The 15,440-nt window shown below is 46.1% G+C and overlaps 2 protein-coding genes across 2 annotated transcripts in view; one reads left to right on the top strand and one right to left on the bottom strand.

The window, feature by feature from the left end:
• The window catches only part of LOC144486984 (uncharacterized), an 86,357-nt gene that overhangs the window by 23,054 nt on the left and 47,863 nt on the right, over window positions 1–15,440 (bottom strand). Inside the window, 1 exon segment of the mRNA XM_078205025.1 lies at window positions 1,481–1,808. Within this exon segment, the coding sequence (XP_078061151.1) occupies window positions 1,481–1,808 (328 nt within the window).
• On the top strand, window positions 9,499–10,452 carry LOC144486978 (uncharacterized). The gene has a single exon (XM_078205016.1). The coding sequence runs from the start codon at window positions 9,499–9,501 to the stop codon at window positions 10,450–10,452; it is 954 nt and encodes a 317-aa protein (XP_078061142.1).

The raw sequence follows: 15,440 nt of genomic DNA, 5'->3' as shown, positions 1-15,440 counted from the left end.
TCCCTCCCGGGAACAGGCCCAGGTTAACGGCCCCATCCTGGCTCAGCCACTGGAGGATGGTTCACATCAGAGGATGGGGGAGGGGGACAATAAATAAGAGGCCTCAAATCAATGAGGACTCTGATCCCTGGGAAGGAAGGAAACCCTGGGAGGTGGGCGGGGAGGATTCACAAACACCCGCTGGAGGCCCCAACACCCCCAGTAAAAAGCTGCAGCTCCCTGCAGTGACCGGGAAAGAAAATAATTGATTTTATTTTCACTCTGTACAAAAGAGAACTGAACCCAGCCAGAATAGAGAGTGGGAGAAAAGATTTGTGAAGATATTTCACACTGGGTTTGCCAGACTGACCAACTCTCTCTGAGAAAATGAAAGGACATCCTTCATGAGTCTGTCGGAGCAGGTGAGCAGTATTGTGTGCGGTGCTGCTGGAACTGCGTGGGTGGACACGGGCTGGTTGGCAGCCAGAACAGTTGGAAGAGGGTGCTGCACACATTTTTCTTATGGGTGAAACAGCACCCATACGCCATGCAGCTTGGCACACTGGACTCAAACACGGGACAATCCATTGAAATATGAGATGGTTGTTCAATGTGGGAGTTGGTTGCAGGACAGGGAGGAGGGAAAGTGTTCAGGATGAGGATTTACTGCTTTACAGGAACAAGTGAGGAAACGATGTTCCACAGAAAGTAGAAATGTCTGTTCTGAATTTCGATCCCGTATTGACAGTGATGATGTTTCTAAACTGCTTTTACAGGATATTTGAAATATACACACATTAAATCATCCAACCTGGAGAGACACGAGGACATCTACACCATAGAGAACCCATGGAAATGTGGGGACTGTGGGAAGGAATTCAGTTCTCCATCCCAGCTGGAAGCTCATCAGCGCAGTCACACTGGGAAGAGTCTGTTCATCTGCACCGTGTGTGGGAAGAGTTTTAGTTGAATGTTCAACCTTCGCACTCACCAGCGACTTCACACTGGGGAGCGGCCATTCACCTGCTCTGTGTGTATGAAGGGATTCAGCAGTTCATCTCACCTGCTGAAACACAAGCATGCTCACACTGGGGAAAGGCCTTTCACCTGCTCCGTGTGTGGGAAGGGATTCACTAACTCATCTGATCTCCTGACACACCAGCGAGTTCACACTGGGGAGAGGCCATTAACCTGCTCCATATGTGGGAACAGATTCACTCAGTCACAAAACCTAATGAGACACCAGCAAGTTCACAAGTCTTCTGGAGGCAAATTCCCCAGTTATTGAACAGGTAATCACATCCTGCACTGACCCATGTGCATTCTGATAGCTATGGTGTGTTTCTGCTGCTGTTAATAACTGCTGTAACCAGCTTGAGTTAACAATTCAGGTATTTGTTCAAGTTCAGATGGACTAATGGATCAACCAGGGTCTAATTGAATAACAGAGCAGATTTGAAGGGCTGAACAACCTATTCCATTTCCTGAGTAGTCTGTCCACAGGACAGAACCGCTTCCCACACTGAGAGCAGGTGAACGGCCTCTCCCCAGTGTGAACTCGCTGGTGTATCCGCAGGCTAGATGACCAAGTGAATCCCTTTCCACACTGAGAGCAGGTGAATGGTCTCTCCCTAGTGTGAACTCGCTGGTGTGTCCGCAGGCTGGATGAAGCTCTGAATCCCTCCCCACACTGAGAGCAACTGAAGGGCCTCTCCCCGGTGTGAACTCGCTGGTGTGTCCGCAGGTGAGAGGACCGAGTGAATTCCTTCCCACACAGAGAGCAGGTGAACGGCCTCTCTCCAGTGTGAACTCGCTGGTGCGTCCGCAGGCTGGATGACTGAGTGAATCCCTTCCTTCACAGCACGCAAGAAACAATACTTTTCACTGTCTATGAATACATGTGACAATAAATCAAATCAAATAAATCAAATCAAACCCTGCACATTCTTCCTTTTCCGATAACAGTCTAAGTCCCTCCTGAGTGCCTCAGTTGAACTTGCTTCCACCCAATCTAGGCAGTGCATCCCAAACCCGAACATTTGTGCTGGAAGGGATTTGCTCAGTCACCGTGTCTCATTGAACATTACCTTGCTCACACTGAAAGGAGTGTTTACATGTTCCCAATGTGTGAAAACCTTTAAAAGCAGACATGAAATGTGCATCACCAACTCATTCACATGAGGGAGATATCATTCACCTGATCCATGGATGCAAAAGGACTTTCCCTTTCTTCCAACCTGTTGAGACACCAATTAGTCCACAGAGGGGAGTAGTTTTTATCAGCTTTGGGTGTGGGAAAGGCTTCATTCAGTCATCCAACCTGGGCAGCACGGTAGCACAGTGGTTAGCACTGCTGCTTCATAGCTCCAGGGACCTGGGTTCGATTCCCGGCTTGGGTCACTGTCTGTGTGGGGTTTGCACATTCTCCTCGTGTCTGCGTGGGTTTCCTCCGGGTGCTCCGGTTTCCTCCCACAGTCCAAAGATGTGCGGGTTAGGTTGATGGGCCGTGCTAAAATTGCCCCTTAGTGTCTTGAGATAGGTAGGTTAGAGGGATTAGCGGGTAAATATGTAGGGATATGGGGGTAGGGCCTGGGTGGGATTGTGGTCGGTGTAGACTCGATGGGCCGAATGGCCTCTTTCTGTACTGTAGGATTTCTATGATTTCTATGAACCTGGTTAGACACCAGTGACTTCACAGGTGACTGTAGAGGTTGGCTTCTGCTGTCATTACTGCTGTTCTTTAAAAAAGTTTAAAGTTTATTTATTAGTGTCACAAGTAGCCTTACATTAACACTGCAATAAAGATACTGTGAAAATCCCCTCGTCACCACACTCTGGCGCTTGTTCGGGTACACTGAGGGAGAATTTAGTATGGCCAATGTACCTGACCAGCATGTCTTTTGGACTGTGGGAGGAAACCAGAGCATCCAGAGGAAACCCACACAGACATGGGGAGAACATGCAGACTCCACAAAGACAGTGACAAAAGCTGTGGATCGAACCCGAGTCCCTGACACTATGAGCCAGCAGTGTTAACCACTGTGCCACAGGGCCACCCAATTGGACTGAACAATGTTCATTCGGCGAGTCAGGTTTTGCTTCTGACAATAATAACCATCCTATCTTGACTGGGCTTTACTTCTGGATAAATATGAAATTCATCAACTTTTTAAAAATATATATATTTTTCTGGATTTTTTCTTTTCCAAAGACTACAGAGCTTTTACATTATTTCTGCTGAGGAACCATTATCACTCTCCATCCATTTCAGGAAACCTCATCTGGTAAAGATCTGTTCCCACAGGATTTTAGCTGTAGTGTCTGCATCATTTTTACAAACAGGGAAAGCTTCAACCCACCAGCTAAATATACCTGTAATTAGCAGGATATACCAGTCTCCTCCTTCTAGTGTGGAGAGTGAGCCGGTATAATCAAGCTGCAGTGTTTCCCAGGGAAGATCAATAATATGGGATGTGTTCATTAGGACAATGCATTTTGCAGGATCTGATTAGTTTAGATACAGATGAGGCACAGCTTCAGGTGCTGATGGACATTCTGACGCATCCTCAGCTGCTGATAGTATGATCATCTTGTATAATATTGAGGAGTCAAAAAAAAAGAAATATGCCTTGCTTTGATCTTATACTACCTTTCTAAGGTGTGACTAAAGTCAAATTCAAACCATGCTTGTGATTTTAAAAAAACTCTGTATCAGATGAGTGAGTCCTTACTTGCTGTGAGTGATGAGGGGAAGTTTTTTCTATGGTGCCCACCCTCTTTGCCCACAGTCACATTTGGGTCAGCGTCCTGATAAGTTTTTAAAAGACATTTACCTGGAGTCTGTCGTACAAGTCCCAATGATTGTGTTTTGAGTGGATCCCGTGGAATCTCCTCTAGAGCAGCTTTCCTGGTGATTCAGTTTGCCTGGTTATTACCATCACTCCCTTCACTAACTCCTGCTGCTGATCGACCTTCACCTCACAAATAGCAATTGTCCTGGACACTTACCAGCAACATCCCCAAGCTTTCAGTTTGGAGTGGTGAGCAGTGGTTTCCTTTCTGCTGTGGAGAAGCCGTGTTTTCTCCCCCAAAGGGGTAGGTTTTCTGTGAGGGAATTACAACCAAAGGAGCTTTCAGAATATTTGGTGATTGTATCAGTAACAGTTTGAAGGCTGTGATCACAATAAATTCAGATTTCTGGGCTAACTGTTGTGGTTGTGGTGGATATTTAGTGAGGATATGACAACTGTTGTGGAGAATCAAAGACACAGCTCCAGTCTGATACGGACCTTGTTCATAAAACCAGATCACATAAACCCCAGTGCAATCTAACAGTGATTTGTATTTAACAGGTCCATTGGACATGACCTCTTTGCCTGACTAATATGTGGGATTCTTTCATACTGAAACATCCCAGCCAAGTAATAATTCTGAAGATTTAGGACATTAATTCTTTTTCTTTGTAATTCCATCAATCAATTACTCTTAACACACTGGAATACTCCCTTGTCCCTTTAGGATAATATCACTACAGTATATGGGGGTCTGCAGAAATGTATAATTAATCTCTGGCAGGCACTTTGTGTGCTTAATGGGCACTTTATATCTGCTCAATGAATTGGATAATCAATCTTTCCACAGGGCAATTGTGTCTGAGAACTATCCGACTGGAAAACTTTTTCCATTAAGGTCTCAGATTACTGCAGCAGATATACATTGTTCTGACTCTGCCAGCAGGGCTGTGGAATTAATTGGATAGATCTTCCAGAGAGCCAACACAGACATAATGGGCCAAATGGTTTCTATTTGTGTTGTATCATTATATAGAAGAGTGAATATTCAGTATCAGGGACAGAGAGAGGAACCAGTGACTGTGCGATTGAACCCCGCCAGAATCAGCACCATCAACAGAGGAGTTTGGATACAGGAGTTGGGACGTCTTGTTGAAGTTGTACAAGACATTGGTAAGGCCACACTTGGAATACTGTGTGCAATTCTAGTCACCCTATTATAGAAAGGATATATTATTAAACTAGAAGGAGTGCAGAAAAGATTTACTAGGATGCTACCGGGACTTGATGGATTGAGTTATAAGGAGAGGCTGGATAGACTGGGACTTTTTTCTCTGGAGTGTAGGAGGCTGAGGGGTGATCTTATAGAGGTCTATAAAATAATCAAGGGCACAGATCAGCTCGATAATCAATATCTTTTCCCAAAGGTAGGGGAGTCTAAAACTAGAGAGCATAGGTTTAAGGTGAGAGGGGAGAGATACAAAAGTGTCCAGAGGGGCAATTTTTTCACACACAGAGTGGTGAGTGTCTGGAACAAGCTGCCAGAGGTAGTCGGAGAGGTGGGTACAATTTTGTCTTTTAAAAAGCATTTAGTTACATGGGTACGATGGGTATAGAGGGATCTGGGCCAAATGCGGGCAATTGGGATTAGTTTAGGGGTTTAAAAAAAGGGCGGCATGGATAAGTTGGGCCGAAGGGCCTGTTTCCATGCTGTAAACCTCTATGACTCTATGAGTGAGAGGGGAAACGGTGTAAAAACTTTGATACCTCTGTGTGATCCACAGCGGATCTTCCAGAAATAGAGCACAGCAAATCACCAATTCACAATATTTTGTTATCTCAAATGTTAACAATTTTATTTTGTATTAACTGTTTGAGAATTCAATGGTGCAGTTATCACCCAGCATTCGCTGCGGGTGTGAAGGTGCCCTATTCACGCCACAGGCGCCCAATGCGCAGGCGCAGTGTCACTTTACTCGGAGCCCTGCGAGTGCGGGAGACGGTTTTTCCAGCGGTGAGAGTCGATGGGGCGGAGGGCGGTGCAGAGCCGGGGTGGGGAGGGAGCGGAGGCTTCACAAACACCCGCTGGAGGCCGCAAGGTCGGAATCAGACCCGACGGGTCTCGGGTTTGCAGCTGCGGGGATTTTATCCGGGATCAGGCCCTGTGCCGCGGTCGCCATCTTTGTTCCGCGGGGAGCAGGGCGCATGCGCAGTCAGTGGGCGGAGCTAAACCAGACAAAATGTTGGAAAAGCTCAACAGGTCTGACAGCTTCTGTGGGGACAGAATCAGAATGGAGCTAATGTTTCCAGTCTGGATGACCCTTTGTCAGAGCTAAGAGTAAAGAGAATCAGAAAAGATTTATACTATGGGGTGGAATGGGACAAAGGGAATGTAATTAGGATAAAGATGGCACGGCTTCACCTGAAAGGGGTGTTTAGGATCTTGGATGGTGAGCAGAGAGGAGGTAAAGGGGCAGGTGTTGCACCTTCTAGCAGGACCCAGACCTTCCTGTCATTTGCCACTTCAACAGACCACACTACGCTCTAGTCCACATGTCCATCCTTGCAATGTTCTGGTGAACCCCAACGCAAACTGGAGGAACGATTGGGCACTTTAAAGCCTTCTGGATTGAACATTGAGTTCAACAACTTCAGAGCATGAACACTCCCCTCCACCATCACCCCATTTCCATTTATTTTATTTAATCCTGTTTCTTCTTTTCATCTCATTCATCCATTTTTATCATCCTTCTTTCTCTCTTTCATTTTTCCACTTTTCCAATCCCACTCTCCTTGCCTCCCCCACCCCCACCCCACCGTTCAAGCCAACTGCCTGAACCATCTGTATCTCTATTCTGCCATTCACACATTATGATCCCTTAATGGACACTTTTAGCACTTCTCTCTGTCATCTTTACCCTAATTTACATTCTTTTTGTCGTTTTACAGCTCCCCCTCCCCCACCCTCAATTTCTTTTTGATTTTCTTTGTCCTTAGCTCTGACGAAAGGACATCCAGACTCAAAACGTTGGCTCTATTCTCTCCACAGATGCTGTCAGACCTGCTGAGATTTTCCAGCATTTTCTCTTTTTGTTTCAGATTCTGGCATCTGCAATGGGTGGAGCTCCAGGGTCCTGGTGACCAGGAGAGAAGATGTTTGATTCGTTGACTAACAGGGCTGGGTTACTGTACACCCTCTTCAGAGGGGGTGGTTATGCAGGGTGAATGTGTGGCCATCCGAATAACAGAAGAAAAGGATCATCAGAATTAGGAGCAGGAGCAGGCCATTGACACATTCAGCTCGACCATTCAGTAAACTCATGTCTCATCTGATCATTGTATTTTCCTCCAGCCCCAACCTCCCTAACCCATGACTGGGAGTGAAAATGGTGTCGAAAGCAGTCTTGAATATACTCAATGAACCAGCCTTGACTGCTCACTGGGGGAGAGAATTCCACAGGCTATTGGTCCTCAGAGAAGAAATTTCTCCTCATCTCTGTCTTAGAGCCTTATTTTTAAATTGCCTGCAGTTCTAGATTTCCCATTTTGGAGAAACATTCTTTCAGGACTTATCTTGTCAAGCACCAACATAATCTTACATGCTTCAGTAAGCTCATCTCTCATTTATCTAAAAGTTAATGAGTACAGATGCACCCTGCCCAAACTTTCTTCATAAAACAAACACATTTATGCCTGGAATCAGCTTAGTGAATCTTGTCTGAACTGCTCCCAATGTAAGCTTATTGATCTTAAATAATCGTACACAAGGAAATAGGAGAGAATGTTACAAATTTCTATCTTGGACTGACTGATGGATTTTGGAAACTCCTTTAGCAGGGAGTTGCAAGGGGAGGATTTACACAGCAATCTCAAACAAGGAAAATGTTTATCTCATAATTTCTAACCACAGTTGACACATGACTCTTGTAACCTCCTTTTACAGGGAGTTAGAAGATTTGATGACTGCAATTTTTCCCTGACTCCAGTACTTCTGATATCTTTCCAGCTGCAGGCTCCAGGAGGAGGTTTTAAATTTGAAAAGAGTGAAATTGTTCCAGAGGTGAGTATTATTGAACATTCACCTACAATTCAGAGTTTTTAGTGCTGTGCTCTGTTATCTGTGAGAGGTTCCTTGGCTCTGGGGCTGGTGTGATTCAGCAGCAAGTTCACACTGGGGAGAGGCCGTTCACCTGCATTGTGTGTGCAAAGGGATTCAGTCATCCAATCATAGAATCGATGGAATGGAGACAGGTCCTTCGGCCCAAACTGGTCCATGCCGATCAAAATGCCCACCCAAGCTGACCCCATTTGCCTGCATTTGGCCCATATCCCTCTAAACGTTTCCTATCCATGTATCTGTCCAAATACCTTTTAAAAGTTGTCAATGTCGCTGCCTCAACCACTTCCTGTGGCAGTCCATTCCACATATGTATCACCCTCTGTGTAAAAAAGATGCTCCTCAGGTTCCCATTAATTCTTCCCCTCTTAACTTAAACCTATGCCCTCTCATTCTTGATTCCCCAACCCCGGGAAAAAGACTGAGTATGTTCACCCTATCCATGCCTCTCATGATCTTATACACCTCGATAAGATCACCCCTCAGTGTCCTACGCTCCAAAGGAAAAAGTCTAGTGTATCCAATCTCTCTCTATAACTCAGTCCCTTGAGTCCTGGCAACATCCTTGTAAATCTCTTTTGCACTCCTTCCACTTTAATAACATCTTTCCTATAGCAAGGCAACCAAAACTGAGCACAATATTCTAGCTGCGGCCTCACCAACTTCCTGTACAACTGCAACATAACTTCCTAACTTCTATACCCAATGCCCTGACTGATGAAGGCCAGCATGCCAAAAACCTTTTTCACTACCCTACCTACCTGTGACTCTACTTTTAGAGAACCGTGCACTTGAACTCCAAGTTCCCTCTGTTCCTCGATACTCCCTCAGGTCCAGCCATTCACCGTGAAAGTCCAACCTTGATTTGACTTTCCAAAATGCAACACCTCACACTTATCTGTATTGAACTCCATTTGCCATTTCTCGGCCCACTTCCCCAGCTGATCAAGATCCTGCTGCAATTTTTGATAACCTTCCTCACTGTCTGCAATACCACCTATTTTAGTGTCATCTGCTGACACATCAGTGAATTCACACTGGGGAGAGGCCATTTACCTGTTATGTCTGTAGGAAGGGATTAACTCAGTCATCCCACCTGCTCAGACACCAGCGAGTCCACAAGTGGTTACAGGGGTTGGATTCTGCTGTTATTGCTGCTGTTAATTACATCCAGGATTGAACCATGTTCATTCATCTGAGTCATCAGTGCAGACTTGATGGGCTGAAGAGCCTCTTTCTGCTCTGTAGAGATTATGAGTTCTTAAAATTCTGTATGAATTAAACATAATTTTACTATTTCTGATTTCTGTACATCTGGAGAGAAATTCCACTCCTTTGTGAGCATTTTGATTGATTTGCTGACTTGCAATAATGTTTTAAATTCATTATTCACTTTAAGCCAGTGAGGAAAGAATGTTCCACAGCAACTTGAATTGTCTGTTCTCAGTTTCTGAGCTGTATTGACTGTGATGAGATTTTAAACTCCTTTTACAGGATATTAAAAGGGGAGGATTTGGCAACAGAAATCTCAAAGCTTCACACCAAGCTCTGACAGAGTCACTCATTAGGACGGGGAAACCATTGCCTGTTTAACCATCAGAGTGTCAGGAAATGCACCGAGACGCAGACACCTACACCATGGGAAAACCGTGGAAATGTGGGGATTGTGGAAAGGGATTCAGATTCCCGTCTGTGCTGGAAACACATCAACGCAGTCACACTGGGGAGAGACCGTTCACCTGCTCCGTGTGTGGTAAAGGATTCAGTGATTTATCTACTCTGCTGAAACACCAGCGAGTTCACACTGGGGAGAGACTGTTCACCTGTTCCAATTGTGGGAAGGGATTCACTCAGTCATCCCATCTGCTGACACACCAGCGAGTTCACACTGGAGAGAAGCCATTCACCTGCTCTGTGTGTGGAAAAGGATTCGGAGATTCCTCCAGTCTGCTGAGACACCAGAGAGTGCACACTGGGAAGAAACCATTCACCTGCTCCAATTGTGGGAAGGGATTCACTCAGTCATCCCATCTGCTGAGACACCAGCAAGTTCACACTGGGGAAAGACCATTCACCTGCTCAGAGTGTGAGAAGGGATTCCGTGATTTATCAACCCTGCGGAGACACCAGCGAGTTCACACTGGGGAGAGGCCATTTACCTGCTCAGAATGTGAGAAGGGATTCAGTGATTTATCTACCCTGCAGACACACCAGCGAGTTCACACTGGAGAGAGACCATTTACCTGCTCTGACTGTGGGGAGGGATTCACTCGGCCATCCACGCTGCTGACACACCAGCGAGTTCACACTGGGGAGAGACCATTCACCTGCTCTCAGTGTGGGAAGGGATTCACTCAATCATCCAACCTGCAGACACATCAACGAGTTCACACTGGAGAGAGACCATTCAGCTGCTCTGACTGTGGGGAGCGATTCACTCAATCATCCAACCTGCTGAGACACCAGCGAGTTCACACTGGGGAGAGACCATTCCTCTGCTCTCAGTGTGGGGAGGGGTTCACTCGGTCATCCCACCTGCTGAGACACCAGCAAGTTCACAAGTGATTACAGGGATTGGATTTTGTTGTTATTGCTGCTGTTAATCATATCCAGGATTGATTCTAACAGTTGGTGAAGTGGGAGGGTCAGAGGGTTTCTTGCTTTTGGCTGAACTGGTGTCTCAATTTTAATTCCAGTGGCTGATTCCCTTTGAGTGAGGGCACATTTCCACTGAAATGATCCACAAAAGCAGGTGTCAGATGAGACTGAGATGAGGAAAAAATTCTTCAAAGGGTAGTGAACTTGTGGAATTCTCCACCACAGAAGGCTGTGGAATCCAAGTCACTGAATATATTCAAGGAAGAGATAGATTTTTTTTAGATTTTAATGGCTTCAAGCGGTGTGGGGAGAATATGGCATTGAGATCGAGGATCAGCCATGATCATATTGAATGGTGGAGCAGACTCGAATAGCCTGCTCCTAGTTTCTATCGAGTACATTAATTTTACCCTGGATAATAAATAGTCTTTTTCCTACCACTACAGGTGTCTTGTCGCTCATCCGTCCTCGTTCTGAGGGTTGGCCGCGCTCTGAACAATCTTTCTCCACTGCCTGTCCCATCGAGAGGCCGGTCCACATTCTGATATTATTCACCCATCTCGGGCCTTCCTTGTACACATTTTCCAGGTGTTCTGTCTCACACGACCTCTTTTTCCAAACACTCCCTCCCTATTCACAACACATGTCCAAAATAGGTGAGCTTCCGGGATGTCAGAGCCTCAGACAGCTTCCTGTGAACACCAGCTTTCTCCAGCACCCACTCAGTCATTCACTTTGCCGTCCGTGACACACGGAATATCCGTCCGAGTCCTTTCATTTCAAACACTTTTATTGGAGCCTCGTCACTCTTACTGATAGTCCAGCTTTCACAGACACACATTGTCACGGCAACACAAGGGCTTTCAGAAGATGAATATTCATTGTAACCGAGATGCTGTGTCTACTCCACACTGTTTTCACTGAGATCACAACACCATGATCCTTAAGACTGGCCTGAGTTTGTTTGATCGATCCTGCAGTCAGATCTCAGATAAATACATGAGTCTCTGTTCCATTGAGTCTCCAGCACAGGGCCGGGCCAGCCGGCTCAATCGGCCTGTCAGTAATTTGCTCCACATCAGCCTCCACCTCCCCCACTGCATCTCCTCCCGATCAGCATATCCTTCTGTTCCTTTTTCCCTCATGTGTGTATCTAACTTTCCTTTCAATGTATTCATGCTGTTCACCTCAACCACTCACCATGGACCAAGTTCCATATTCTCTGTGATTTGGGGTCAATAATGAATTCCCCTTCTCTTTTTAACATTGAAATTTGGATCAAATTATCAAATTAAACAATCAAATGAATGGGAAGGCGGGCGGCGGGGGGAGGGGGGGTGGGGGAGGGGAGGGGGGGTGGGGGAGGGGCGGGGGTGGGGGAGGGGTGGGGGAGGGGCGGGGGTGGGGGAGGGGTGGGGGTGGGGGGGAGGGGCGGGGGGTGGGGGGGGGGAGGGGCGGGGGGTGGGGAGGGGCGGGGGGTGGGGGGGGGAGGGAGAATCCTTCAAAGGGACAGCCAAAAACTAAACCCTGAATGAAAAGTTACAAACGTAAAACTATGATGTGGTTCTGGGGAGGAATGAAGCTCTCCAGCCCCCACAGTGCCCACTGAAGACCTTGTGTTGGTCGTCACCACATGCTTCCTTTCCAGGGACACCTGGTCGCAAACATGGGCTGACATGGTGGTTCGCACTGCTGTCTCACAGCTCCAGGGAGCCGAGTTCAATTCCAGCCTTGGGTGATTGTCTGCATGGAGTTTGCATGTTCTCCCCATGTCTGCATGGGCTTCCTCCGGTTAGTGTCACAAGTAGGTTTACATTAACACTGCAATGAAGTCACTGTGAAAATCCCCGAGTCGTCACACTCCTGCACCTGTTCGGTGACACTGAGGGAGAATTTGGCATAGCCAATGCACCGAACCAGCACGTCTTTCAGACTGTGGGAGGTAACCGGAGCACCCGGAGGAAACCCACACAGACAAGGGGAGAACACAGACAGTGACCCAAGCTGGGAATCAAACTCAGGTCCCTGGCTCTGTGAGGCAGCTAACTGCTGTGCCACCGTGCCACCAATGATCCAGGTGAATGTTAAATAAGAGACAGACCAGAATTATGATCTCTCAACTATTATAATGGTTTATTCAAAAAGAGTAAATAATACGAGAGAAATTAAAACAATGAGTCTCACTGCCTTCTGCCTGTCGGGGACCCTTCTAACGACAGCTGGTCTGGAGCTCGAGAGGTCCTGGCAACATTTGTGATCCCGGTCCAAGGTGAAGACCAACGTACCCGGGTCGAAGCCCCCCCGTGTTTTACAGTGCGGCACAAACAACCTGACACAAGATTTGGTAAATTCCCAGGCTTGGGAAACAATATACAAATACAGCACTGGAAGGTCAGCTTGTTTCTGTAGCGCAGCTGCTTCTTTAGGTTCTCACAGCATGAATAAATGCTGAGTTGACTGGTGAATATCTTAACTCTTTACTTTCTATACATTCCACCTTGAGATTCGGCAGTCAACGCAGCAATCCCATCTGTACCTGTATAAGTTCCTTCACAGCAATGACCTGTGTGAACATTGCACGCACTCTGTGCCACAAGGGGAGATTTGATAGAGGTGTATAAGATTTTGATGGGTATAGATAGAGTGAATGCAAGCAGGCTTTTTCCGCTGAGGCTCGGGGAGAAAAAAACCAGAGGGCATGGGCTAAGGGTGAAAGGAGAAAAGTTTAAAGGGAATATTAGGGGGGGCTTCTTCACGCAGAAAGTGGTGGGAGTGTGGAATGAGCTGCCGGATAAAGTGGTAAATGCGGGGTCACTTTTAACATTTAAGAAAAACTTGGACGGGTTCATGGATGAGAGGGGTGTGGAGGGATATGGTCCAAGTGCAGGTCAGTGGGACTAGGCATAAAATGGTTCGGCACAGACAAGAAGGGCCAAAAGGCCTGTTTCTGAGCTGTAATTTTCTATGGTTCTATGGTTCTAAGACAATTAAAATGAACAACAAAAGGGTACAAAGTAGCAGTATGACAACAGGATGTAACATTAAAGTAAAAACAGTGGATGCTTTGGGTGACCATACATTAAAAACATCCCACCAAAGATGAAAACTGAGGCAATTAGGTTCATCCGATGTTTGGTGAAGTTTGCCTTAAGCATAGGTCATTTCCACACTCTGCCTAAGAAAATGTTGCCTGTCTTGACTTAGGTGTGCAGAAATGTGTGTATTTTGTTCAATAAACCTGCATAATTTATTAAGTTCAATTGAAGGCAGATGCACAATACCGTGGGTGTGTCTATATCAAATAATATGTTCTATTAGTATGTACATCAAATATGTCCCATGCATCTTTCCAACATTGGTTTACAGGGGGTTCAAGCTATCTGGCATTCAGATGCACATTGTGAGTGCTGGTAATGCAGACATAGTTTTAAAAAATTATTCGTGGAGTCACATGTGGGCCAGACCAGTTAAGGACGGCAGATTTGCTTCCCGAAAGGACATTGTGAATCAGATGTTTTTTTTTCTGACAATCGACAATGGTTTCATGGTCATCAGGAGATTCTTATTTCCAGATCTTTTTCATTAAATGTCACCATCTGCTGTGGTGGGATTTGAACCTGGGTCCCCAGAACATGAGCTGAGTTCTGAATTAGTAATCTAGCGATAATATCATGAGGCCATCACCTCCCCACCAAACCTGTCCAAATTCATGCATAATAGTATCATTAACTGGCGATAATTCCTATTGACATTGGCCATGACTCAGCTGTAAGGTACAAGCTTCATGTATGAGGAGTTATGTAGAGGACATACCATCACAAAAGGCCATTGGCTACAATCCGCCGCACTGAGCACGGGTGCCTGGACAGTGATGTTATACAAATAATATTTCTGTCCTTCTCCACAAGTACATTTGTTTTGAGTGCATATTTTACTGGATGCCTTCCATCCCCCATGCATAGGGAGTGAACGCAGCTTAGGAGATACAAGCCAAGCATGTCCAGCAGCAATTATCTCCCCTTTTCTGTGGGGTTTGGTTTGAGATATGTACCCACACCTTGCCACCCTTACATACAGGTGTGTCATATTCCCTGTCTGGGGGAAGAATTGAAGGGACAGGTTGTTTTATCATCTTACTCAAGAGGGTTCATAGAATCCCTACAGTGCAGAAGGAGGCCATTCGGCCCATCCAATCTGCACCGACCACAATCCCACCCAGGCCCTATCCCCATAACCATACTTATTTACCCTATAACACCCTGACACTAAGAGGCAATTTATCATGGCCAATCAACCTAACCCACATCTTTGGAGTGTGGAAGGAAACCGGTGCACTTGGATGAAACCCACGCAGACACGGGGAGTTGATAAGGAGGATGTGCAGGATATTCTGGAGGGTCTGAAAATAGATAAATCCCCTGGTCCGGATGGGATTTATCCAAGGATTCTCTGGGAGGCAAGAGAAGTGATTGCAGAGCCTCTGGCTCTGATCTTCAGGTCGTCGTTGGCCTCTGGTATAGTACCAGAAGATTGGAGGTTAGCGAATGTTGTCCCATTGTTTAAGAAGGGGAACAGAGACTTCCCCGGGAATTATAGACCGGTGAGTCTCACTTCTGTTGTCGGCAAGATGTTGGAAAAAATTATAAGGGATAGGATTTATAGTTATTTGGAGAGTAATGAATTGATAGGTGATAGTCAGCATGGTTTTGTGGCAGGTAGGTCGTGCCTTACTAACCTTATTGAGTTTTTTGAGAAAGTAACCAAGGAGGTGGATGGGGGCAAGGCAGTGGACGTGGTATATATGGATTTTAGTAAGGCGTTTGATAAGGTTCACCATGGTAGGCTTCTGCAGAAAATGCAGATGTATGGGATTGGGGGTGATCTAGGAAATTGGATCAGGAATTGGCTAGCGGATAGGAAACAGAGGGTGGTGGTTGATAGTAAATATTCATCAT

This window comes from Mustelus asterias, unplaced genomic scaffold (assembly GCF_964213995.1).
Source record: "Mustelus asterias unplaced genomic scaffold, sMusAst1.hap1.1 HAP1_SCAFFOLD_548, whole genome shotgun sequence".
Taxonomy (NCBI): Eukaryota; Metazoa; Chordata; class Chondrichthyes; order Carcharhiniformes; family Triakidae; genus Mustelus; species Mustelus asterias.
The sequence above is the reverse complement of the archived record's forward strand: the minus strand, read 5'-3'. Positions and strand labels throughout refer to the sequence as shown.